This window comes from Sphaerodactylus townsendi, linkage group LG11, assembly GCF_021028975.2.
Source record: "Sphaerodactylus townsendi isolate TG3544 linkage group LG11, MPM_Stown_v2.3, whole genome shotgun sequence".
NCBI lineage: Eukaryota > Metazoa > Chordata > Lepidosauria > Squamata > Sphaerodactylidae > Sphaerodactylus > Sphaerodactylus townsendi.
In genome coordinates, this window is record NC_059435.1 from 4,478,673 (window position 1) to 4,505,134 (window position 26,462).

The window sequence follows — 26,462 nt, forward strand, 5'->3', positions numbered from 1 at the left end:
GTCCCTTGTAGCCCACAAAGTCTTTTCAGTGGCAGGCAGAGTCTTGTGCTTTGCGAGCCTCCTCGGGCTGCCAGGAACCCCCTGTGCGAGCAGCGGGGCAGCGCCACACCAGCACTGTGGCCTGCCACCTCCTGTTTGGATGAGGCTGCCCTTATTTCATTAATAAAAAGAAACTTCATTAAATTAAATTTGTTTTATTTTATTAGGTTTCTACTCCACCCTTTCCTGGCAAGTCAGGCTCAGGACAGCTAATGACACCCATAGCACAATACTTAATGCCTTAAAAAATCATGAGAGAGAGAGGGGGGGGGGGAGAGAGAGAGAGAGAAAGAGAGAGAGAGAGAGAGAGAGAGAGAGAGAGAGAGAGAGAGAGAGAGAGAGAGAGAGAGAGAGAAGTGCAATGATTTCCTCATTATCCCAGATTAAAATAGGGGGAATCACCTTTAATAAGGTGAAATTTGCTCTCAGGAGTAAAAGCACAAGACCTATAAAGGAAGCATTGAATCAGTCAATCTGCTATAGTAGGATCCAGCGGAGAGTAGAAAGGAAAAAGAAAATAATGGTGGGAATGGTGCGTGCGTGCGTGCATGCGTGCGTGCGTGCGTGCGTGCGTGCGTGCGTGCGCATTAAGGGGAATGTCTGAGTGTGAGTGAGACTCTCTCAGTAGGGTTGATTTGCCCAAGACGGGAGGTTCCACATTTCTGCATCCATCTTTGAACCAAGAACTCTGCATCCAAGAAGAGAGGTCTGTCCATGTGGTGTCCAAGGATGGACTTCACTTTCACAGCTGAGCGCCCGTTTCCTGACACTAGATTGCAAACCCTGCATGCGTGGCTGAATAGACGGTAGATCCTCTCAGCTATTACCATGCTGATGAAACTATTAATGGGTAGGGAACTGCCTCCTATATTTGGAAGTGGGAGGGTGGAAGGCCAGGTTCCATGCCATTCATTGATGCTGTTGATCATTTGTCAGACATCTGGTACATAACAGTTTTTTCCTACCTGTGCAGCTGTATGGATCAGGGCCATTGGATTCACGGATAAATAGGGTTTTTATCAATATTATTTGACCATGGATCTTTATCATATGCAATCATTACCTCCATTAATGCTTTTTAAAGATACAGGCTTAGCAGCTATGTTCAAGGATGGATCCAGAAAATAGAGTGGGGAGTGTTCCATCTGACCCCAGTGCCCTGCCATTTTGGCAAGCCAGAATCTGAGCCGTTGAGGAAGAAAATAGTGTCAAAATGGGGGAGGGGGGGCAGGCACTTCTATGGGTCTGGAAGTGATGTCAGTGGTTACTAGGAGCTGCCGGAGATGGTGTATCCCCCTGCCCAATTGTACATTTTTCCATTGGAAGAAAATTGGAAAAGTTATCAGAGGCGGATTCCAGGTGGGCCAAAAACAGCGGTGTGAAAACGGTGTGAAAATGATGTAAAATGATGTAAAAGAGTTTATTTTCACACCATTTTCACACCGTTGTTTTTGACCCACGCAGAATCCCCCAGACAATTGCTTGCTGTACATGTATTGTATAAAAAACCCTGCATCTTCACTTATTCTAAGAGATAAATATTTAATAGCCCTTTTTTCAGCTCTCCCTCAAATTTTTCTTCTGAAAATTAAAAAGAGGCCTAGGAAAAGAGCAGGTGAAAAGGGGTTGTTGTTTTTCCCGATTTCCCCCTGGGTTTTTCCCATCTCTCATGGAGACTGCCAAAAAAGGGGCATTTACATATGCCAGGTGTTTATAGGAATCCGGACTAAGCTCTCCTGAGGGACTGCACAGTCTCCAGCAATGACAACCAGGGCTACAGCGGCCGCTTCCTTGGCCTCAGACACTGTGTTTTTTATTAGGTTTTAGCCTATCTGTAAGCAAACCACATCTCAAAGAAAGACACAGTATTGCTGGGGAAGATTATGGAAAGTTCTTCATTAGAAATATACACAAAATTCTCAAACAGTAAAGAATGCACTGAAGAGACATGTTAGAACATAAGACATTGATCACCTATTAACAGACTCACATGACAATCCGGTGTGGAGTTGTGCCTTTCATAGTCCACTGACTTCAGTAGATTTACAAGGGTACTCTGTCCTTGGGACGGTGCAATTTCTGTGTTAGTTTCCAAACATTTAAGACTGACCGTGGACCAAATTTAATGACAACTTCAATCTATTTTGGTTGTAGAAGAAAGGGCGCCTCTCCTACATTTACAAATTTGACCACATGTTCAGATGGATCATTGATGAAGCTACTGAAATGCCTCACTTTATTTTACTTTATGTTGATTTTTATCCCCCTCTACTCCATTAGATGCCGGGCTCAGAATTTGGATTCACGCTTCCTAAAACGGCTATCCACTGAAATTCCCTTATTCCCAATCAGTTAATTTTCTAATCTAATAAACAACTAGAATACTTTAAACAATGCGAAAATGCTCAAGCCCTAAATCAATGGCAGTTACAGTTAGAACAATGAGTAGCGGAACCTTTGGCGCTCAAGATCATTATGGACTACGGAACTACCATCAAGCTTACCTGCCGAAAGCGTAGTCAGTTAGCCCATGCTGAGAATAATGAAATATAGTCCCTGGCTTTAGAAAATACAAGAGTTTGGCACCCCATCATTTTTAATTCTACATTCCCACAGGGGTTTCATCTAGTATGTCTGGCTATATCACTGTAACTCATCAACCCTTAGTTTCAACTTGTTCAACAAAAAAGTAAGGGGAAGGGGAGGACAGAAAGGGGGAAGGAGAGAAGAAAAGGAAAGGGAAAGAGAAGGAAAGGCAAGAAAATAGAGGAAGGGATGGAAGAGGGGAAAGAGAGGCCAGGCAGTTGGTAAATCTGAACGGCCTCAACCATATACCAGGCAGAACATCTCTGCCTTGCAGGCCCCGCAAAATTGTAATGCATCCCACAGAGGCCTGGTCTCAGGTGGCAGAGAGTTCCACTGGAAAGACTGGGGCCAAAAAAGATCTTGCCCTGGTGCTTAATGGCCAGATGCCACAGATATAAGAAAAGGTTGCTTCCAGGTACGTGCAGTTTCTACAGGGGTAACTTGGTTGCCGCTGGCGTTATAATGTAGGAAATATTCTTTTAAACGAAATCAGATCCAGGAGGAGACCCTATAAAATGCAGAAGATCGCAATGCATCCAGGAAATCTTCACCAAATATCCACAGTGTATTCAGTCATTACCTTCCAGACTGATGTAGTAGCAAAACAGAAATAAGATTATGCTCACTACCACCTTGGTTCTTTGAGAATGGTCATATAGATTCACCCTTTGGGCCCCAGCATCTCTTTGTAATGTATTTCACTTGAAATCAGAGCTCTTTGCGCCAACACATCACTGCACTAAACTCTTGAATGCACGAGAGAAGAGTTTTGCAGAATATTTTATAACATTGACTTTCTGCCAGCACTTTTTATTATTCAAGGCCGTCATTGAAACTTCCAACTAGCAAAAGCAAATCAATATGCATTATACAGCAAGCTTAATGCTCCGCAGAGCACTAATAGTTAATTTTTTTTCCAAAAGAAAGAGAAAAAATGTTTTGGGATCTGTGCTGCTTGAAGAGATTGGGATTTCTTGGCCAACAGTGCCAACAGTTGAAGAAAAACTGCAGAAGAAGACTCCTCCCTCTCCCACCTTTTGTATAGATACAGAATTTGATGTAGCTTTATGGAAGTGAGACGGGAGTCTTCTTTCTCAATTTTTCTTCAACTGTCTCTTCAACAGGGATGGAGCGAGAGGGAACTGCGCCCAGGACACGCGTGTGCCCCATGCCCCTACCACGCCCCCATCTGCCCCGCCCTGGAACACCTTGGAATGCCACGCCCCCAGAACGCCCTCACCACGCCCCGGCAGGGGCACACCCCCCATCCCCTCAGCGCTACACCACTGCTCTTCAACCATGTGTGCGTGTTAAGTGCCGTCAAGTCATTTCTGACTCATGGCGACCCTGTGAATCACTTTTCTCCAAAATGGCCTATCTTTCCCAGCCTTGCTGAGGTGTTGCAAACCGAGGGCCATGGCTTCCTGCATAGAGTCAATCTGCCCCAAGTTGGGTCTGCCTCACTTCCTTCTGCCTTCAATTTTTCCCAGTGTTATTGTCTTTTCCAGTGACTCGTATCTGTTCCACAAGGGAAGAGGCAGTGCACAAATGTAATAAATGAAATTAAATAACCAAAGTCCAATAGCCTCCATTAAGTCATTTTAGCTCCTAGGGACTGTCTATATAGATATGCGTGTGTGAAGTGCTGTCAAGTTGCGGTGATCCCTTCAAGGATCTTCCAAGATGGGTGTTTTCAGCAGGGCTGGCTTGCCATTGTCTTCCTCTGCGGAGCCTCCCTTGGAGTTCAGGCTTCCAAGTACCAGCCCAGCTGGGCTTGCATGATCTGGCACAATCAGGCTGTCCCATGCTGCCTTCCCTCCCTCCCTCCTATAGATGAATAGATATATAATATATGAACACCTTCAGAAATGATGACGCATCTCCTCTGGGAGCCAGGCTGCCAGGCCACTTCAGAGATCCATGGGTGGGGCCACCGTTCAGTGCCAGAGCCTCTGATTAGCATGTAGAAGGTCCCAGGTTGAACCCCCTGCATCTCCATGAAAGGACTTGGTAGTGGGGGGGCGGGGGGGCAGGGAAGACCTCAACCTGAGATTCAAGAGCAGGTGCCTGTCAGAGTCAACAAGACTGACTGCAGTGGATCAAGGGTCTGACTCAGTATCAGGCAGCTCTATGTGTGTCCAGAGAGGACCGACCACTTCCATCTTTTGGGGCTCCCTAGTCATCATAAAAAAATTAAAAACACAGAGTTTGCAAAACCAAGCTTTGAAACTTCTCATCTGCCCCCTCCCCCCAATTAACAAGTGTCCCAATTTATGTTACCTGTTAGGCTTGAGTGGCCCCACAGAGGCAGGGACAGAGTGAGGGGAAACTGTGCCCAGGGCACACGCGCACCCTAAGTCCCTGCCGCAGCGGCGCCCGTCCCAGAACACCCCCACCACAGCTCCGCCTGGGGCATCGCACCCCCCTTCCCATTGGTGCTACGCCACTGCACAGAGGACTCCATTTAGTGCTATAGCAAGAATGCACAAGACCTCAATCAATCAAATGTCTATTACAGCCATAGACTAGCATAAGATAAATGAAATAAAGGATAAAACATAAACAATAAAACATACTAAAACAATAAGCATAAATGCTAAAGAGGAAAAAAACTTAAACACCATAAAGGGTGGTTAGGTATAAAAAAACACTAAAATTGCTAAATTGAAGGCTATAAACTATCAAGTCACTAAGTGTATCAAGTCACTAAGTTGCATAGACTATCCTGCAATGTATTTCAGTTCTAATATCAGAAGATGAAGATATAAGCAACATGAAGATATAAAACTGTTCTGTATTACCTGGGAATCTGTACAACAGTGGTGAAATAAAACTGGTGTGTCTATTTTTGTGAAACTGTATGGTGACCAGACATCCCGCTTTTGGCGGGACAGTCCCGCCTTAAAACAATTTGTCCCGCATCCCTCAGGTTTTTTGAACCGTCCCGATTTTTGCACTGCCTTCGGGGGCGCGCTTCAGAAGGCAGTGAGGAAGCTTCCCACGCACGCAGCCGCAGGAGCACACTGCCTTCTGGGGCACTCCCCGGTTTCTCGCCCTGTTACAGGGCGGGAAACCGGGAGCGCCCCAGAAGGCATGTAGCGGAAGACGATCTTGCTTTCTCCTCAGCTGCACGCATTAACGCAGGAGCCTTACTGCCTTCTGGGGCGCTCCCCGTTTCCCACCCTGTGACAGGGCGGGAAACAGGAGCGCCCCAGAAGGCAGTGCACTCCTGCAGCTGCGCATGCATGCGCGCGCACACGGCCAGCCGGGTCCCGATTTACAAAGATGACAATCTGGTCACCTTATGAAACTGGCAGTGGAGAAATGCATGGAGAAATGTTCTTCTGTTCCTCTGTGCCCCAGATCCACAGGGAGTTTTTTCTCCCCTGATAAGGAGTCTTCCTGCGTCAGCCTTCCAGAACGGCAGTGGGGAAGGCCTGGTATCGTGCCAGAGTAAAGGGCCTCTGTTGTTTAGTTAAGTACTCCGTAGGAGAGATAACCTATTAGATTCACTGGCAATAAAGATCGGCGCTCTAGATCTGCCCACACACTGTTTAATTGCTTCTTTGGCCTGTTCACCTCCCATGCTGAATAAAAGTTGTTGAAGAAAAAAAAACACATTTAAGGTTTTTGTTACCACAACCTGCTTCCATTTAGATGGCAAATCGTCATTCAAAGATAACGGGGCCGGGCCAAGCGGGTGAACAAATAGAGATGGGGTGATCTCTGCATTACAGGACTTGCCGTTTACACACAGGAATGCTGTGCCAGATTCAGAGCTACACATAGAAAGCGAGTTGTGGCTCATTTTCTCTTGTCATAATTGTCTGACATGAAACTGTCAACCGTACATAGAAGCATACTCATTTTCCTGTTCTTGTTGGACAGTTAAAGCATAATGAATGGGCTTTTCCTGGCATAAATCTGCATAGGGTTGCCCTGTACATTTTTGCGCAGCAGAGAAACTGCTTGCTTCTGAATTTGAAAACTGGAAATTTCAGGATTCTGGAGCTCTGCATCCCTATTCTGTACTCAAGATGGCTTTGCAAGCTTTTTTCACATTTGAGTTTCTTTTCTAAACCCTATATGCGCATTTTTTTTCTGTGAAGAGAATACAGTGGACCACATGTTGTGAACTTCATCACCAAGTTAAAGAGAAGAACTTGATTTTTGTGACATTTAGGATAGAATAGTTCATTGGGGTGCTGTGTGGTTTCCGGTCTGTATGGCCGTGTTCTAGCAGCATTCTCTCCTGACGTTTCGCCTGCATCTGGGGCTGGCATCTTCAGAGGATCTGATGGTAGGGATGGAAAACAAGTGGAGTATCTATACTGTGAGGTCAAAAGGTGAGGCCATCTGAATAGAGTAGCCTGGTATGTGAGTCACAGAGAAGTCTGTAGCATGGGAGTAACAATGAAGATAGCAAGGTCAATAGGTGGATGGATCTGAATAAAAGTATCCTGGTCTTTGTTTCCTTTGATTGCTATTTTCTATAGTTGTCCTGTGTTTGTGTGGAGCTGATCAGTCACTGTCTTGATTCTAGAGTTTTTCAACACTGGCAGCCAAATTCTGTTCATTAGTTCATTAGAATAGTTCATAATTCTCTCCCATTTCAAACATACTACAGACGTAACTTTTCTTGGTATTTCAGTCCTGTTCTTATCTTGGAATATATTCTAGGGCTTAGAATGGGAGGCTAACTGCTAAGCATCCAATAAAAATGAGTGGGTCAGAACTAGTAAGATGTTAAACAGATTTTTTTTAATGAAGGTAGAAAGCAACCTCATGCAAGCAGTTTGTCTGAGGCTCCTGACGCTGGTAAGACCTCAAAAGCCCCCATGGAGCAACGTTGCTGTCTGGAAAATTAGGCTCTGCAATTCTGTTATGGCTTTGTATCCACCTGCCTTTGGAAATGGCACTCATTCTCAGTTGCAGAGTCCCCAGATTTGCGCAGCGTAAGATGGATCCTCTTCCTCAACCTTCCACATTACCCCATTCACTGTTTCTCTATCATTTCCAAGGTCCATGGTTACGAACCATTCAAGATGTTGCAGTGAATCGATCAAGGCAGCAATGGTATTCTGGATAACCAAAGCTGGGGTTTGCGCTGCGCTTGGATATATTTGTAGTGCCCGGCGCAACAACAGAAGTCCAAGGATGAAGAGGTTAAAGAACTGGAGGAGGAGGCCGAGGGGAAGGCGCTTCGGCGAGAGGGCGAAAGAGCGACACTGTATCAACAAGCTGCAGCAGGATCTCCGTCCTGCAGGCCACCCAGCAGGCCAAAGACGAAAGTGTCAAAAAAATGGAGATTGGGAATTGGGATAACCATGGCAGCGTGAAGGCCTTTGCGGAACGATTCAGTAGCGGTGAGCTGGCCAAAGGCTCAAACTTTCCCGAAAGCGATTTCAGTGAAAAGGTCTCTGAAAAGACCCCCCTCGTGCTGGCGAAGAAGGAATCTGACTATATTTGGGATCAGCTCCTGGCCAATCCGAGGGAACTTAAAATCAAAGACATGGATTTTACAGACTTGAGGGACGATGATGACGTTGACGTTTTGGACACAGGAATGGGTTCCGGTGACGCCCTGGTTCCCCCACCCCCACCCCCGCCTTCCTTTTTCGGTTTGCCCCCTCCACCCCCTCCCTTGCTTTACGGATGCCCACCTCCACCCCCACCCTCTGGTAATTTATTGGCGCCCCCTCCCCTGTTTGGCACTCCTCAGAGTTTAGGATCTCCCCCACTCCATAGGGGTCATCCGGCTTTTATTAAAAAGAAGAAAACAATCCGCCTGTTTTGGAACGAGGTGAGGCCGATTGAATGGCAGTGCAAGAACAACAAACGCTGCAAAGGATTCTTGTGGTCGAAACTGGAACCTATTAAGGTGGACACATCCAAGCTGGAGCATCTCTTTGAGTCGAAATCCAAGGAACTTCCTGTCACAAAGGTATGTTTTAGATAACGTATTGATTTTTGATCCTATGTATGCACTAGATTGGCCAGCTGTGATAAAATAAGACTAAGAATTGTTTTGTGTCTTGAGAATCATTGTGGCTATTAAGAAATGGCACTCCAAACGTGTTTACATCCTCAGATGAAACCTAGTGTCCTTTGCAAAGAAGCGGCGCCGACTTACCGGGGCCGCCATTGCTGTCTGGGGAGGGGAGCTGCGTCTCCGTTGCGGTGGTAGCTCCTCCCCCCAATGGCCGAACACAAGGCTGCACTGCGCAAGCATGCAGCAGCGCAGCCAATTGGGTAAAGTGTATTGTCTTATTTCTTAGCTTAAGTCTTTTCATACAGCGGTCTTTCTCTCCCTCTGGCGGCAATGTGAATACTTATGAGTGTACTTGTTCTTGCTTTCAAACAACAGGAAGACATTAATGCCTTTTCGGAAAAGCTGTCCGGCCTTCTTTATTGTCTTAACTTTGCATGTATGCAATTTTCCAGGCTAGCGAGTGGCCAGAGCACCTCTGGAATTGGGGCAGCTGAAGTAACAGAAAGGAAATCTTTCAAATGCTGAAACTTAAACCATATATCCCCAACATGGTGCCGATGGGCACACATTAACACCTTTCCTGGTCCCCAGCAAGTACAGCAAGAGCAGCAGTGGCGTAGTGGTTAAGAGCAAGTATACTCTAACCTGGAGGAACCAGGTTTGATTCCCCGCTCTGTCGCTTGAGCTGTGGAGGCTTATTTGGGGAATTCAAATTAGCCTGTGCACTCCCCACACATGCCAGCTGGGTGACCTTGGGCTAGTCACAGTTCTTCTGAGCTCTCTCAGCCCCTCCTACCTCACAAGGTGTTTCTTGTGAGGGGGGAAGGGAAAGGAGTTTGTAAGCCCTTTTGAGTCTCCTTTCAGGAGAGAAAGGGGTGATATAAATCCAAACTCTTCTTCTTCTACTTTTAGATAGTGAGCTTTTGTCGAGCAAGGCTTCTGATTGGCCGTTGGAGATGTGATTATCGGTGCAGATTTTTTTTCAAATGTTGCTTTGGCAAAAGCTGCCACCACATCGCAAAGATCTTCTGTTTCTGTGGCTGGCTTTCGCGGCACACTTCGCAGCAGTTTTCATTTTGTGGCTGTACTTTCACTGCATATTAGCCCTTTCCCCACTCTATCAGTTTGCTGGCGCCACTGCCCCTAAAATAGCGCTGGGTCCAGCGGCGCCTCCCCAGCGTATAAGTCCGCGTGGCGACAACGTTCTAGCTGTCTGCCGACCATCCTGCCGCTCTCACGCCTCTTCAGTGGCATCGTCCATTTCTTGACGCTGGAAAGCACAAACAGCACCTTCCTCTGCATTATAGGGCAGTGGGGGAACAATTTATACGGCGCCTAGGAAATCAGCTCACAGCTGGAAAGTGGCGCGCAGGAAATGCGTGAAGTTAAGGGAAAAGGCCCACTGTGGCCGCTAATAAAAAATTCCAACTCTTTGAAAAGGATGGGAGTCCCTTCCTGGAGTTAATATGAGCAGCCTAAATGGCAATCCTTTAGATGCTGCCTTGTGAACCAGTTAGTATCCATGATCGAGAGTTTATCCTAGCTTTGCCTTTCCAGATAAATGTGATTTGTTGCTTTTTCTGCTTAAAATCTGCTTAAAATAAGCTCTGTGAAGTCAAAAATGAGGACTTAACTCTCTGTTGAATTCCTGGGTACTATGAGGAATGGTCTTTGGATGCCAGAAGATCTTCAGCGCTCGAATTCCAAGAGATTACAAAAGTGTTGCGATGCGGGCCCCATTTATTTATTCATTTTGTTTTGTTGGACTCCGAAGGGACGTCAGGCTCTCGGTTCTTTGGACGTTCTCGTAGTAGGATGACTCCACAGTGAGGTTAATCATCAGTCATTTGTTGTGCCTGTGTTCCCCACAGCCGCACAGCAGCTGTGGGAACCACTTCTTTAGAAAGAAAGGAAAGCCCAAACCGGCTGGGAATGGCGACACCCGAACCCTGCCCCCCCAAAGCAGGAGCAGCAGTGGCGTAGGAGGTCAAGAGCTCGTGTATCTAATCTGGAGGAACCGGGTTTGATTCCCAGCTCTGCCGCCTGAGCTGTGGAGGCTTCTCTGGGGAATTCAGATTAGCCTGTGCACTCCTACACACGCCAGCTGGGTGACCTTGGGCTAGTCACAGTTCTTCGGAGCTCTCTCAGCCCCACCTACCTCATAGGGTGTTTGTTGTGAGGGGGGAAGGGCAAGGAGCTTGTAAGCCCCTTTGAGTGTCCTTACAGGAGAGAAAGGGAGGATATAAATCCAAACTACTCTTCTTCTTCTTCTTCCTGCATTCAGGAGGGGGATCTTGGCAGAGTTGCAGCATGGTCCACTCTTCCTACATTCACCAAGCATTGTTCCCTTCATATAAATTCTAGAAGATACTGCGGAAGCCGTGGTACAGACTTTGTTTGCCAAAGAGCCTCGTGCGAGCCATCCATTCAGCAAGGAGCTTCCTGGTCCACATGAGACTTTAGGGACATAAAAACGAGGGCTGGTCATTCAGTAAAGCAACCCTTCCCCCCTCCCCAACAACAATTCATGCCTAATACTGCATGAGACCGTCAGTCACTCAAAGTCATCATAATCTACTCTGACTGGCAGTCAATCTGCAGGTTCTCTAGCAGACGTCTGTTCACATCACCCCCTGCTGGTCCTTTTAAGTGGAGATGCCTGGAATTGAACCTGGGAACTTTGTGTACAAAATTGGTGCTCTACAACTGAGCCATAGTCCCTTCCCAAACCCAGGAGATGACCTATTAGGCTTCTTGTATGCAATTACCTTCTCTCTGTTATCTCGCTTAGTCTGGACTTCCTTTTAGTTGGGGCGCAGACTTAGCTATTAAACAAGCCACAAATCTTCCAGCCTCCGAAGAACAGATTTTACAGCCAGTTTTGACTTTTTAAAAGTTTGATCCAAACAGCGAAATATAATTAATTCCACCTGCGTGTCCATCATTGTTTTAAGCAATCACAGAACCCTCAGTGTTAGCATCTATTTCATTTCACACGCAGCTGTGTATAATATTTATTTCAGCATGACTGGAGCGTGGTTGAGTGATGTCACAATTACATACCGAGATCTTACACACTGATGCACTGTTTTCTCTCATTTACAAAACCCTTAAACAAGATACCAGGAGTCTTGCCGAAAAGTGCAGCAAAGCAATATGGCCTGCAGCTGCTCCCAAGAACCTCAGGCTGCGCTCTTTCTCATCACCCAGGACCTAACTCCTTTAGCTGGAGTCTGGAGATGCTGGGGCCTAAATCGAGGGGCAGGTGGACCTACTATTTTGAGACCGACTCCCTCACGTGGAGGCAAACGGGACCCTTTGGTGAAGAATATCGATATCGGATCCTTTAGCGCAAGATAGTAATATTTTAAAGGAGATGCCTAATCAAATAAAATGCAAATAGATGCAGATAGTCGAAACCAACTTGTGGTTTTTTTTCAGATCCGTTTTCAAGTTATTTGTAGCTTAGGTACATCATACATACACTTGTATATTCCCATACAAAAATCATATGATAACAAAATACCAAATGAGCAGTTTGAAACGGGGCCCACATTTCCCATCTGACCTGGGCCTATTACCTGAGACTGAAATAACGGAAACCGTAGCCAAATTTTTGTTGCGCACTTTGAACTAGGTTCCCTAGGTTCACGCTATTATCACTGTTCTCTATTGGAGTTAGAAGAGAAGAAGAGTTTGGACTTATATCCCCCCTTTCTCTCCTGCAGGAGACTCAAAGGGGCTCACAATCTCCTTGCCCTTCCCACCCTCACAACAAACACCCTGTGAGGTAGGTGGGGTTGAGAGAGCTCCGAGAAGCTGTGACTAGCCCAAGGTCACCCAGCTGGCGTGTGTGGGAGTGTACAGGCTAATCTGAATTCCCCAGATAACCCTCCACAGCTCAGGCGGCAGAGCTGGGAATCAAACCCGGTTCCTTAAGATTAGATACACGAGCTCTTAACCTCCTATGCCACTGCTGCTTACCTTTTCTTTTGCCCCCATGCTGTATATGCAGTGGTGGGATTCAAATAATTTAACAACTGGTTGTTTACGGTTGTTTTAACAACCGGTTCTGCCCAAGTGGTGCCAACCTGCTGAATCCCACCGCTGTGTAGATGCCTAATAAAGGTCTCTGAATCTGTACCTGGGCTATTATTAGCTTTGCATGGGCCTGATAGTAGGACAATGAGATCCTTTGTGAAAGGGATAGATCCAGAAAGTGAAAATATAAAAGAGTAGCAAGCCTTTCCCTGAAGGATCATATCCTAAAAATTAAAAAAAAAATGCAAGGACAAGAAATGAGATTCCCTCGCTAAAACAGCACTATGTCTGTGGGTGGAGAGTGGTAAAGAGTGCTGTCAAATCATGGCCGATTTATGGCACCCGCACAATGTTTTCAAGGTAAGAGACGTTCAGAGGTGGTTTGTCCCATTGCCAGGTTGTGCATAGCAACCCTGGGCTTCCCTGGTGGTCTGCCATCCAAATACCAACCAGGGGCAACCTTGCTTAGCCTCCAGGATTCGCTGAGATCAGGCTAGCCAGTTCATGCAGCAGGGCAAGCAGCGTCATACAATTTTCCGTTCCTTGTCTTTCTGTGGTTGAAGGCAGCCCCCCCCCCTCCCCTCCTCCAGTGGAAAGTGGTGCAGCGAAGGTTTTGCTGCCTGAAGTCCACACGCTGATGCCACTGCTGTCCCTCATGGCAGGTTTGGTAGCGCTCTCTGGAGTTCAAAAACCTACACATCCAGTTTATTGAATTACTTTATTTAAAATATTTATGTTTTGCCTTATTTCCTTAGACTAAAGGTAGCTAAACATAAAGGTAGCTGCCACAGGTTAACAAAATGAAAATAATGTACCAGGGAGTAAAACTACATAGATTAAAACAGTGATGGCGAACCTTTTTGAGACCGAGTGCCCAAATTGCTACCCAAACCCCACTTATTTATCGCAAAGTGCCAACCAGGCAATTTAACCTGAATGCTGAGGTTTTAGTTCAGAAAAAAACTGGTTGGCTTCCTCTTCCTCCGCCCCACATGCTCGAGCAGGGGCCAGCCTGCTCTAGCCTCCCGCAAGTCCTGCGTACACTGTGCCTCTCTAGCATCTCTGCCTCCTCTGCCCCCTCCTCAGGCAGCAGCCACCCGGAGCACAGGCATCAGGCCTGCCAGCCGAGTCCTCCCTGCTCACCACGGTGCATGCACGTTGTGCTCAGTGACCCAGGCCAGCCTAGGTGTATGTGGGGGAGTGATTTTCCACCTCCCACATGATGAACTCTGTATGCGCGTGCCCACAGAGAGGGCTCCAAGTGCCACCTCTGGCACCCGTGCCACAGGTTCGCCATCACTGGATTAAAACCACACTCCATCTGACAAACCACTTTATTGCCACTAAGGGCCCTCTGAAAATAAAGTGGTCCTTTCTAAACAGAGCAATCAAATGCGCCTTCTGCAGTGATGGGTGGTAGAAAACGCCATCAAGTAGCTGTTCAGCCCTGGTTGGTAGTTGGATGGGAGACCACCAAGGGAGTCCAGGGATGCTGTGCGCAGTCAGGCATGGCAGGCCACCTCTGAACATCTCTTGCCTTGAAAACCCCATAAGAGGTCACCATATTGACTACAACATGACGCCACTTCCCATCCACCGTCGGCCTCACATTCAGAGGTAGCCTCTTGCAAAAGAACTTGGGTCCTACGCAGTAATAAGCCAAGATGGAAGCTGGGAGAACATAACTTTGAGAGCTGAAATCTGGAAAATGACAGTTGTCAAAAAGTTGCGAGAAAAGGAGAGCACAGAAAAGAGGGGTGGCCCCTGAGAACTGCCTGGTACAGGGAGCAGAGATTTATTCATGGGATATGTGACCTTGGGAGTGAAAAGGAACAAAATTCAAGCCCAGTTGCACCTTAAAGAGCCACACATCATTTCAGCGCTGATGGGTCAAGTGGTATCTATGCTACATCGGTTGCTATGTCTCCCTCCTGGGAAACTTCTAGAGATTTTGGGATGGAGCCTGGGTGGAACAGGGGCCTCAGTGGGGTGCCATGCCGTAGAGTCCACCCTCTAAAACACAGGTGTCAAACTTGCGGCCCTCCAGATGTTATGGACTACAATTCCCATCATCCCTTGCCATCATGATGCTGGCAGGGGATGATGGGAACTGTAGTCCACAACATCTGGAGGGCCGCGAATTTGACACCTATGCTCTAAAACATCAATTTTCTCCAGGGGGGCTGATCTCTGTAATTTGGAGATGAGCTGCCATTCCAGGGGATCCCCTCGTCCCACCTGGAGGCTGGCATCCCTTGTGCTACGGCCGGGAAACAGGATGGAGTTACCTGGGTGAGGGACCAGCTCTAGCTGGTCTGACAAAGGCTGAAGGAAGTGGTTCCGGCAGCCATAGCCGTTCCCTTTCCACCACCTCACTCAAGACATTCCTGGCTGCCCCTCTGGCTGGCTTCATGCCATGACGCGGCCTTTTAGGTTTGGCAGGGGTTCTTTAGCTCTCCAAACTCAATGGTTGCAGGTTGCAGGCTGTGGGAGTGGAGGGTCTTGTGTCAGTCAGTCAGTCAGTCATTCAGTCAAGTATTTATTGTTTGAGCCATTTATAACAATACAGAGATACATGCAGTTAAAACAGTAACTTAGTTAAAACAATAATTTAAATTGCGAATACAAATAATTTATATTTTAATGTAAAACTAAGTTATTGTTTTAATTTAAATTATTGTTTTAACTAAGTTACTGTTTTAACTGCATGTTTATTATTTGTATTCGCAATCTCTAAATTAAAATGCCCCATCAAATACGTCAGATGTTTTTGCAGCTTCTTCAGCTAGTCTAAGTTAATCTCCAGTACTTTGGAACATCAGTTCAAACAGCGCTTTAAATACTTTACTCGTAATTTCCTAGCCGCCAGGGCAAAGAAAGCCTTCTTGTAAGAAACATAGGAATCAATATCAGATAATAAGAAAATCAGTTTCTCATCATCGGACAAAAAAGCTGTCCTAGGTAGTATTGGCTCCAAAAACCTTTTCCTTATTTCTGAATATGAAGGACAGGAGAGTATGTAATGAAAGAGATCCTCAGGCTCTTGTTTTCCACAGATACAAAAGCGCTGAGAAAATGGTACTCGTGTGTATCAGGAGGGTCTTGTGGGTGGTTGTCCGGGGGCCTTGAAGAGCTCACCTGTTTTATCTCTCTGCTTTTTTTTCTCTCAGAAAACTGCTGCTGACGGAAAGAGGCAAGAAATCATAGTGCTGGATTCCAAGCGGAGCAATGCCATTAACATTGGGTTGACAGTATTACCCCCTCCAAGGACAATTAAGACTGCCATTTTGAACTTTGATGAATATGCCTTAAATAAGGAAGGAATCGAGGTACAGAGAAACGTTGCAACTTTCTGAACAGGTTATGATTTCCAGTTATTAGGGAACTGAAAATATGGCGACATGGGGAACGTCTAAAAGGAAACAAAAAGGAAGCCTATCAGTGGCTACCAATAGGTCTATCGGTGGCTACTGGTCATGGTGAATTATGGAAACTTTCACACTCAGAGGCAGTAAACTTCTGAACCTCAATGCCAAGAGGCAACATCAGGAAAGGCCTTGACCTCTATGCCCTGTGGTTGGACCTCCAGAAGAACTGGTTGTCCACTACGGGATGTTGGATTAGATGGACCACTGATCTGGTATTCCAGGGTTCTTTGTATGTTCTTTAGCCTTCATCCTTTTCAGAGCCACAACCTACCTGCGACAGGAGAGCCCCTTCCTGATTTTGGCCATTTTTTAGAACAGAAGAGGGGATTTGGACAGGTGCAGCTGGCCTCAATTCCCCCTTCTGCATAAGCCTCCCCGCGCGTCTGTCCAGCCCCATCTTCATGCCCCGTCTGGAGGTTGTCAACCTTATTCATAGCCCTTCTCTGTCCTTGTAGAAAATTCTCACCATGATTCCCACAGAAGAAGAGAAACAGAAAATCCAGGAGGCTCAGCTGGCCAATCCCGACATCCCTCTGGGCAGCGCCGAACAGTTTCTTCTGACTCTTTCTTCCATCTCCGAACTTTCCGCCCGACTTCAGCTGTGGGCGTTTAAAATGGATTACGAGCTGGTGGAAAAGGTAACCCCTCCCCGATGGCAGCCTCTGGATTTCCGTTTCATGTGTTTAAGATGAGACCCAACAAATATGACATTGGGAGATCCACAGACGGGTCTCCCACTGCATTTTAAGTGTGAGTTACAGGTCGGGGAGGGTGTGTGTGTAAAGTGCCATGAAGCTGCGGCTGATTTTTGACAGCCCCAGCAAGGGGCTTTCAAGTCAAGTGAGAAGCGGAGGTGGGCTGCCATTGCCTGCCTCTGCAGAGTCTTCCTTGGTGGTCTCCCTTCCAAGATTATATAAAGCAGTGGTGCGACCGCACTTGGAGTACTGTGTTCAGTTCTGGTCGCCACATCTCAAAATGGATATCGAAGAGATAGAAAAAGGGCAGAGAAGGGCAATGAGGATGATTGAGGGACTGGAGCACCTTCCCTATGAGGAGAGGCTGCAGCGTTTGGGACTCTTTAGTTTGGAGAGGAGACGTCTGAAGGGGGGATATGATCGAAGTCTATAAAATTATGCATGGGGTAGAAAATGTTGACAGAGAGAAATTTTTCTCTCTTTCTCACGATACTAGAACCAGGGGGAATGCATTGAAAATGCTGGGGGGAAGAATTAGGACTAATAAAAGGAAACACTTCTTCATGCAACGTGTGATTGGTGTTTGGAATATGCTGCCACAGGAGGTGGTGATGGCCACTAACCTGGATAGCTTTAAAAGGGGCTTGGACAGATTTATGGAGAAGTCGATCTCTGGCTACCAATCTTGATCCTCCTTGATCTCAGATTGCAAATGCCTTAGCAGACCAGGTGCTCAGGAGCAGCAGCAGCAGCAGAAGGCCATTGCTTTCACATCCTGCACGTGAGCTCCCAAAGGCACCTGGTGGGCCACTGCGAGTAGCAGAGAGCTGGACTAGATGGACTCTGGTCTGATCCAGCAGGCTCTTTATTATGTTCTGTGTTCTTATCTGACAAGATCAGGCTCTACCATTCTGCCTTCCCTCCCAGGTTACATGCATAGGGAGCCCAAGCAGAATCAAGGCCCTGGAATGATAGATTGTTAACCTCGAGTCCCTCCCACATACACAGTCACACACACACACACATTTTTCCTTACTCCCCCACTCGCTTCAGTTTGGAGCGCATTTTCCTGCTGTCTGTGTATATATGGTGTGTGTATGTGTATGTGTATTTATATGTATGACCAACAGGACAGGACGTCCAATAAACTGTGCAATACGGTTTGGATTGCAGAAGTCTGAAACCAAGCAGGAATCTGAAACAATGCACCATCATTCACATCAAATGTTAAAAGATGCAGAAGTTGCACAGTAGGATCACACTTACGACAACAGGTCACACATACGATACAAAGTAATACAATCCACAGTCCCTGTCCCTTTACCAAAACATCTTTCTGAACCGTAGCATTACCGTACAGCCGTAACCGATGGCAGAGAGTGACAGCCACTTGCAACCAACTTATGCCCTCATGTGGCATTCAGGGGTAGTTTGCCATGGCCTGCCTCCGCATAGCAATCTCAGACTTCCTGGGTGGTCTCCCATCCAAGTACTAACCAGGCCTGCTGAGCTTCTGAGACCTGAGCAGATCTCACTTGCTTGGGCCATCCAGGGCAGGGAAGAGTCTTAAGGGCCTCCTGGATAATTCAGTTTTGCATCATTTTCAAAGCCACAAAGGTAGGAGCTTTCCTGACCTTATTCTACCTGACCTTTGTGGCATTCCTCAAGGTGGGGGCCCCATCAGAGAATGAACGCATCTAGGGGCAGTTCTCGTTTTTGCCCATTTGCACTGGCAGAAGGCCCAGCTTGCTTGCTTTGTTTATGTATTTCGTTATGCCATGTTTTTAAATGTTTGCCTAAAATAGGCTGACCAGCCGTCCCGCTTCTGGCGGGACAGTCCCGCCTTCACACAATTTGTCCCGCGGGTTCCTTCCATTGTCCCGATTTTTGGGAGGCTGCCACACTGCCTTCTGGGGCGCAAGGCAGTGCGGCAGCCTTTCGCGTGTGCGGCGGCAGGAGCACGGCCTTTTGGGGTGCTGCCGTTTCCTGCCCTGTCACAGGGTGAAGGGTAGCGGCGCCCAGAAGGCCGATGCGCTTCCTGCGTCGCTACGCGATGCACACGTCGGCCTTCCAGGAGCACTGCCTTCTGCAGCTGGAAACGCCGTTTCGGCAGGAAACAGGTTCACAAGGTGACCATCTGGTCACCTTAGCCTAAAATGGCTTTTAACAAGCAATCAAGTGCAAAAGATTTCAAGTTCTAATATTAAGCTTGCCAGCATGAGGCACACAAGTAATGGGAAACTCACCCAATTGGCAGGGGCTTGTGGAACGCTCTCCCTCCAGCTGTCAGGGCCCTGCGGGATCTTAACGAGTTCCGCAGGGCCTACAAGACCGAGCTGTTCCACCGGGCCTTTGGGGAGGCTGGCTGCTGATGCCCCCCACCTTAGAACATCAGTGGATCCTGCCGTCCCCCTCCCCCTTTTGTTTTAGGGGACTTGATAGCAGGCGCCATCTATTATGTTGATTGTAGTATGCTGCGTTTTAATGGGATGGGGTTATTTTATATGGAGCCAAAAATTAAATAATATTTAATGGATTTTAGCCTTTGATCTATGTGCTCTATTTCTGTTTTTGTTCACCGCCCTGAGCCCTTCGGGGGAGGGCGGTATAGAAATATAACCAATAAATACATAAATAAACCAATGATGCAGTGACATCATCAGTGCTGCAATGATGTCACTTCCAGGGCAACCAGAAGGGATGTAATTGCATTTTCAGGAAGATGTCACTTCCCCCATTTTTCTCCCACTGCCTACCTGAGTCGCAGCATGCAGGCGCAGCAGGGAGCTAGAGATATAAGACCAACTGTTGCAATATCTGTAGACACTTCCCTCCAAAGAAAACCGCTGTTGGCATCACATTGACAAAGCCAGAGATCTACATGTCAGACGACAGGTGTCAAACTTGCGGCCCTCCAGATGTTCATGAACTACAATTCCCCTCAGCCCTTGCCAGTATAGCCAATGCTCACGTTGGGAGGGACTGATGGGAATTGTAGTTCATGAACATCTGGAGGGCCGCAAGTTTGACACCCCTGTGTCAGACTCTCAGCGAAGAGTGTTGTATGGGGTGGGGGGGGAGGATGAGTAAACCGTTGATCTCTACATTAGCCTTAATAAGCAGCTGGAAGGTTATGGGTCAGGATCAAATTGCTGGAGGAGTTTTACTCTTTCTTCCATGCTAATTTTTCCCCCTGGTCAAATTCAGCCTTTAGCTCCAGGGAGTGAGAAGGGACAGGCACCGCTTCATGGCCGAAAGCCACTCCGGGGACCAGGCTACTGAGGACTGGAGCGTGTTCTGCCCCAAAGGGGGAATAACAAGCATGTGTGGGGGTTTCCTAAACGATCAGATCCGAACTGGCAGGGAATCTTCCCTTGTTGTTAGCCTCCCAGCCAGTATCAGACTTCTCCCCCCTGCCCCCCATGCAGGAATGCGTCTGGAGTCTCCTAAGGTACATTCTCGAGTCACGTAAGGCCACAATTGGCCCATAAGGTTGTGAATGTGGAACTGACTGTGGCCGTGTCCCTGTCAGAAGCATATCGAGGGGAAATGGCACCCAGGGGCAACACCTTCATGTGCCTCCCCATGCCCACCCCCGTGCTCAGGAACAGGAGGGTGGGGCTCGGACTGATCCCTGCCCCCTGCCCCCCTGCCTCTTTGCAGGCTGGCTCCTGCCATCCCCAGGGCCTGGGGAGGGCAAAAGCTGGCCTGCATGGAGGCCAGGGGGCATGGTTTGGCAGCGGTGGGTGGCCCAGGCAGCCGCTGCAGCTGCCCACCGTCAAGCCCCACCCCCTGCCTCCCTGCAGAGGGGCGGGGCTCAGTGGCATGCAGATGGGACGCACACCTGGCACCCCCCCATGACTGAAAGACGTGCACCTGGGGACATGGGTGACCCCATGTTCCTATAGGCCAGTGGTGGCGAACCTTTGGCACTCCAGATGTTATGGACTACAATTCCCATCAGCCCTTGCCAGCATGGCCAGAGTGCCAAAGGTTCGCCACCACTGCTATAGGCCATACGCCTCTGATCCCTGTTCTGTAGCAATAGCCAAGACTGCCCCCCATGACTCCACTAGAAAGCCCCTGGGGGGGGGGGGTACCCTGATGCTGGAGCGATGAGTAATTGGGTTAACTGTACGAAAAGGTTTATAGACCTACATAGATAAATTATTAGGGGTTTTGGCCTGTTCTACTGTGTATTGCTTCTTGTAAGTAGGAACCTATTATGCATTTTTTTCACTGCTTCCTGTCTTACATTAATACTGTTCTAGTTGGTTCCAGTAAATCCTACTGCATTGCTTATTTTGTTGATTACATTGACTCTGTGCAAATCCTCTTTGTGTCCTTGTGAGAAAGATGGACTGTAAATAGCATAAATAAACCAGAGACCCTTTTGGGGAATTTCTACCATGTCCCCCAATTTATTACCAAAGCTCTTCCAAAACTGTGATGATTCTACCGATTGTCCTGAATCTTGGTGACTTTGCTGATAGCTCTCTGGCTGGCGTTTACAGCATTCAATGGGGAAAGAGGTCAGCAGTCCTCAGCTGTCAGGAATAAAACATATCCACTTCAAATATTCTTTCTCTTCCTCTCTTCCTTTGAACTGTGTAGCAGAAATTGCTTCCTGAAATAAAAGAGGAGCAGGTATTGTTTCAAAGGCAGTGTTTAATGGGACATTCTTGCCCACCCCGAGCAAGATCTGCCCACCCCACCCTAGCATAGGCTGACCAGACGTCCCGCTTTTGACGGGACAGTCCCACCTTAAAACAATTTTAGTCACCATCGCCCCGCCATGGGTTTTTTTTCAAGTGTCTCCGATGGAAGAGCTGCCGCGACTTGCCTTCTGGGGCGCAGAGGTACGCGGCAGCCTCGCCAGCTGCGGCCGCGAGTGGAGCACACGGCCTTCTGGGGCGCTCCTGTTTCCCACCCTGTCACAGGGCGGGAAACGGGAGCGCCCCAGAAGGCAGTGCGCTCCTGCTTCTGCACGCGCAGCCGCCCGCCCACGCGCCCGTTTTGGTTCACAAAGGTGACCATCTGGTCACCTTACCCTATCAGCTTTCTGCTAGCCTAGGGGGGGCCCACCTATGGTGCCTCTTTTAAAAAGAAAATGGCTGCCGATTGATACATGAAAGTGATCACAAACTTGCTCAGGAAGCAGGATCCATTTGGAGGGAGGTCTGTAACAGTATATTATGGCTCCAGCGACCCTTTTTGCAGAATTCTGTCATTCTTCCCCGTGTGTTTTGCTTGTGTAACCCTAAGTGGCCTGGGCTTAGTTAGGATGAAAGATGAAAACGTGGGAAGAAGCTGCAAAGCCCTTCTCTGTCTGGTCGTCTTTCAAGTCAAAATCACTCTCCCCAAGATGCATTTTCTTCTGTTGTTGGGAGGGGAGAAGGGGGGGGTTTCTCCCTAGCTTCCCTGTATTCCCCCCACCCGCAGTTAAAAAAAAACTTGTGGAGATAAAAGTTCAGTTTTGAAAGGACCGGAGAGGGAAAGAGTGAAGTTCTTTGGGATGGATGCAGCCTCCCTGAGGCAGTTTTGGATTATTTTAAGTGGGCCAAAGAATTTGGTATAGCACTTTATTTGAACTTCACTGTTTACAACTATTGGTAGCCTTTCATTGAGGTTTCAAGCCAGCTCCTTCAGGATTCATCAGTGGCCGGGAACACCAACATGGTCCTTGTGGCCCCCGCCAACACCCTTTTGGGTGCCCACCCAGCACCCAAGTGGGACTTTTGCCCAACACGGCTTCTGATTGGCTGCTGGATATTTGATTGATTGTGCAGATTTTAGAAAACTTTGCTTTGGTTATAGTAGCCCCGTGGTGGCGAACCTTTGGCACTCCAGATGTTATGGACTACAATTCCCATCAGCCCCTGCCAGCATGTTCAATTGGCCATGTTGGCAGGGGCTGATGGGAATTGTAGTCCATAACATCTGGAGTGCCAAAGGTTCGCCACCACTGTAGTAGCCATTACAAAACAAAGATCTTCACTGTGTGATTGAAGATAAGCTGCCACGGCTGTTTCGTAGATGGCTTCACTTTTTACCTGAGCTAACTTGTGACTACGCTCACCTCACTGGGTCAAAGTGCCAAAGCAGCCACAGGCTCAGGTAGTTTGTTGGCCCCTGACTTCCTACCCAGCCCTCAGAGAGAGACTCTTCTCTCTCCGAAATGCAAGATCCTGCGCATGGCTCCCTTGCACCGTTTGTAAAAGAGCCTATTTCTGAGTGAGTGGGAATGGGAGCACTTCACACCGGGGATGAGGAGGGGGCTCTTCCCTTTCTCTTGCATTGGAGCAGGTCTCAGTGCTGTGGTGGAATGTGCCATCAAGTCACTGCCAACTTATGGAGACCCCACACAGTTTTGTGGCCAGTGACAAACAGAGGAGGTTAACATTTGCCTTCTGCTGAACCCTGACTTCCTTGGTAGCCAACCATTGCAGTATTAACCAAGACTGGCCCTGTTTAGCTTCCAAGATCTGATGAGATCAGGCTAGTCTGGGCCATCCAATGTCAGGAGAGAGGCCAGTGTAGGTCCCCTTGTTCCCTGCCTGCCTGCCTGCCTGCCTGCCTGCCTGCCCGCCTGCCTTCCTGTTTTCCTTTCCTTCCTTCCTTCCTTCCTTCCTTCCTTCCTTCCTTCCTTCCTTCCTTCCTTCCTTCCTTCCTTCCTTCCTTCCTTCCTTCCTTCCTTCCTTCCTTCCTTCCTTCCTTCCTGTTTTCCTTCCTTCCTTCCTTCCTTCCTGTTTTCCTTCCTTCCTGTTTTCCTTTTCCTTCCTTCCTTCTTTCTTGTTTTCCTTTTCCTTTTCCTTCCTTCCTTCCTCCCTATTTTCCTTTTCCTTCCTTCCTTCCTTCCTTCCTTCCTTCCTTCCTTCCTTCCTTCCTTCCTTCCTTCCTTCCTTCCTTCCTTCCTTCCTTCCTTCCTTCCTTCCTTCCTTCCTTCCTTCCTTCCTTCCTTCCTTCCCTGCCTGCCTGCCTGCCTGCCTGCCTGCCTGCCTGCCTGCCTGCCTGCCTGCCTGCCTGCCTGCCTGCCTGCCTGCCTGCCTGCCTGCCTGCCTGCCAGTCACCTGTTCAGAGGTGGGAAGAAGATGGACTGTACAGCCATCCTGCCATCCTGTCCAAAGTCCAACAGATACCATAGAGAGGAAGAAAACTACCAAGAGCTTCAGTACTGAGTGACTCCTTTTGGAAACTCAGCCTGATTCTCAGCTGGAATGAATTTGTGCAACTCTATTAAAGGCTGTGGAATGGAGCTAAATCGGGCTTCTTTTTTAAAAATTCACAGAAGTATCTTATAAAGTGCAAAACGGAGGGGAAATCAAGCAAAGTAATCTTACAGAATTATAATTTCCAGCAGCCTTCATGCATCTTGGTCAAATTAAGAGTAATTGAACTGGGATGTCTTTGAGTTTGTCAGTTTGTCGGCTTGATGTTCAAATGGCTGGAAGCAGCCAAGTCTTTGAGAGTGTTCAGAATTCAAGAAAGTGAAAGGTGTTAAGTCACTTCAGTCTAATGAATGGGTCTGGATTGGAGTGACTCTCCTTGGGGTTGCACTGATGTGGGGACAGATTGGGAAACGTTTGTGGTGACAAAATCCTTGAATTGATATTGAGTCACCTGCTCATCTTCCGCTTGTCTTTCTGTTGATGGCAGGAGGTGGCAGAACCACTTTTGGACTTGAAAGAAGGCATGGACCAGCTGGAGAACAATAAGACTTTGGGATTTATCCTGTCTACTCTGCTCGCTATTGGAAATTTCCTCAATGGCACCAATGTAAGCTTTCCCCCCGGCATTATTGGATTATCATGCTTTCATCCTGTAGTCGTGACAGGACAAGTTAATGCTCATGCGCATGTTCAAGCTGGTATGTAGTCCTGGCTGGTCTGGAGGGTGAAGGCAATCCTAAGATGGCTCATTCCAATGCAATAGCAAACTGTGGTTTGTCCTAATCTCAGTCATTGTATCAAAATGTGGGAGAGGGCAAATGTGAGCACTCAGTTCATTCCTGTGGCATCCTTGGGCACACCATCCAAATCAGACCCTGCTGATGGGAGAGGGCAGCGTCTGTTGCTAATGACAGTGCTGGTCCCAAATGCAGAAGCTTTACCTTTTGCCACATAGGAGTTACTCCTGTGGATGAGAGAAACTCGCTGTACGTGGGCTTACCCTTAGCCATGATCCGGAAATTGAAGCTCGTGCAAAATGCGGCAGCCAGGTTGCTGGCAGGAACATCTATTAGAGAGCGGATTACTCCGGTCCTGTACCAACTACACTGGCTGCCGATCGAGTACCGGGTCATGTTTAAGGTTCTGGTTTTGACCTTTAAAGCTATTCGGGGCCTTGGACCAGCATATCTACGGGACCGTCTCTCCCTATATCGCCCTGCTAGGCCCCTCCGCTCCTCGGAGGCGGACCTTCTGGTGATCCCTGGCCCCAAAGTGGTCCGGCTGGCCTCCACAAGGGCCAGGGCTTTTACGGCCCTGGCCCCTACCTGGTGGAACAGGCTCCCAGGTGAGATCAGGGCCCTGTGGGACATACAGAGTTTCCGCAGGGCCTGTAAAACGGACCTGTTCCGCCAGGCATTTGGCCAGCCGGGATAACACCACACTTATCTGATAAAAATCTGGCCTCCTGTGGGTGCAAGAATGGGGAAGGGGAAACAATTTTAATCGCCATCTGAATTTTTATAATTTATATATGGTTCTTAACTGGGATTGGGTGTGAAATTGATTTTAACTGTTTTTATATAATTGATGGATACCGCCCTGAGCCCTTCGGGGAAGGACGGTATAGAAGTTTAATAAAATTAATTGACCAATTAATTAATTAATTAATTAATAAAAGTAGAATGGTGTCCTGGGTCATGCTGTGGTGCTGAATCCCAACCCTGTGGATTCAGCGCAGACTTTACCCACAGCTGTCTCTCAGGCCAAGCCACCCGAGTGACTGCATGGATCCGACGATCACTCCCAGCCGCCAGCAGCAGCACTACAGGGACCAGCACCGTCCCTTCTTGGGCTGCACGCAATCCATGCATCAGAACCGTGACGCAGTTTGGTTTAGGTTGGGCCAGCAACTGGGTGGGCTTCTGAAGGTCTGGTTCGCCTTGCAATTAGAGCCCAATTACTCTGCCCGTGTAGTGCAGTAGTTAAAGCAGGTGAACTCTGCTCTGGAGAACCAGGTTGGATTCTCCACTCCTTTACATGAGTGGCAGACTCTTATCCGGTGAACTAGATTTGTTTCCCCGCTCCCACACATGGAGCCTGCTGGGTGACCTTTAGCCCCACCTACCTCACAAGGTGTCTGTTGTGGGGAGAAAAAAGGGAAAAGGAGTTTGTAAGCTGCTTCGAGACTCCTTGCAGTTGAGAAATGTGGGATATAAATCCATTCTCTTCTTCTGCCTCTGTGCTTTATGGGAGCCCTTGAGAGCCAAGTCCCTTCCTGCTCTGAATTTGCCATTTCTTGGTCACACTGTGATCAAGCACCAACATCATCATCATCAACAACCTTTTATTGGCATGAGTTTAAAATACAACAGAGAGGTTGAGGAGAATCAAGTTAAAATAAGTAGGTTCAGACATTTCCAGCAGTTAAAACAATCAATTAATCAATCAATCAATCAATCAATAAACAAACAAACAAACAAACTAAAATCTGTGGCAAATCTGTTGTGCCAGC

The 26,462-nt window shown here is 47.8% G+C and overlaps 1 protein-coding gene across 1 annotated transcript in view; it reads left to right on the forward strand.

The window, feature by feature from the left end:
• FHOD3 (formin homology 2 domain containing 3) overlaps positions 1-26,462 on the forward strand; it is a 372,798-nt gene that overhangs the window by 308,644 nt on the left and 37,692 nt on the right. The window contains 6 exon segments of the mRNA XM_048511340.1: positions 7,647-7,684; positions 7,686-7,844; positions 7,847-8,569; positions 15,829-15,987; positions 16,542-16,724; positions 24,438-24,557. Coding sequence (XP_048367297.1) covers positions 7,647-7,684; positions 7,686-7,844; positions 7,847-8,569; positions 15,829-15,987; positions 16,542-16,724; positions 24,438-24,557 — 1,382 coding nt within the window.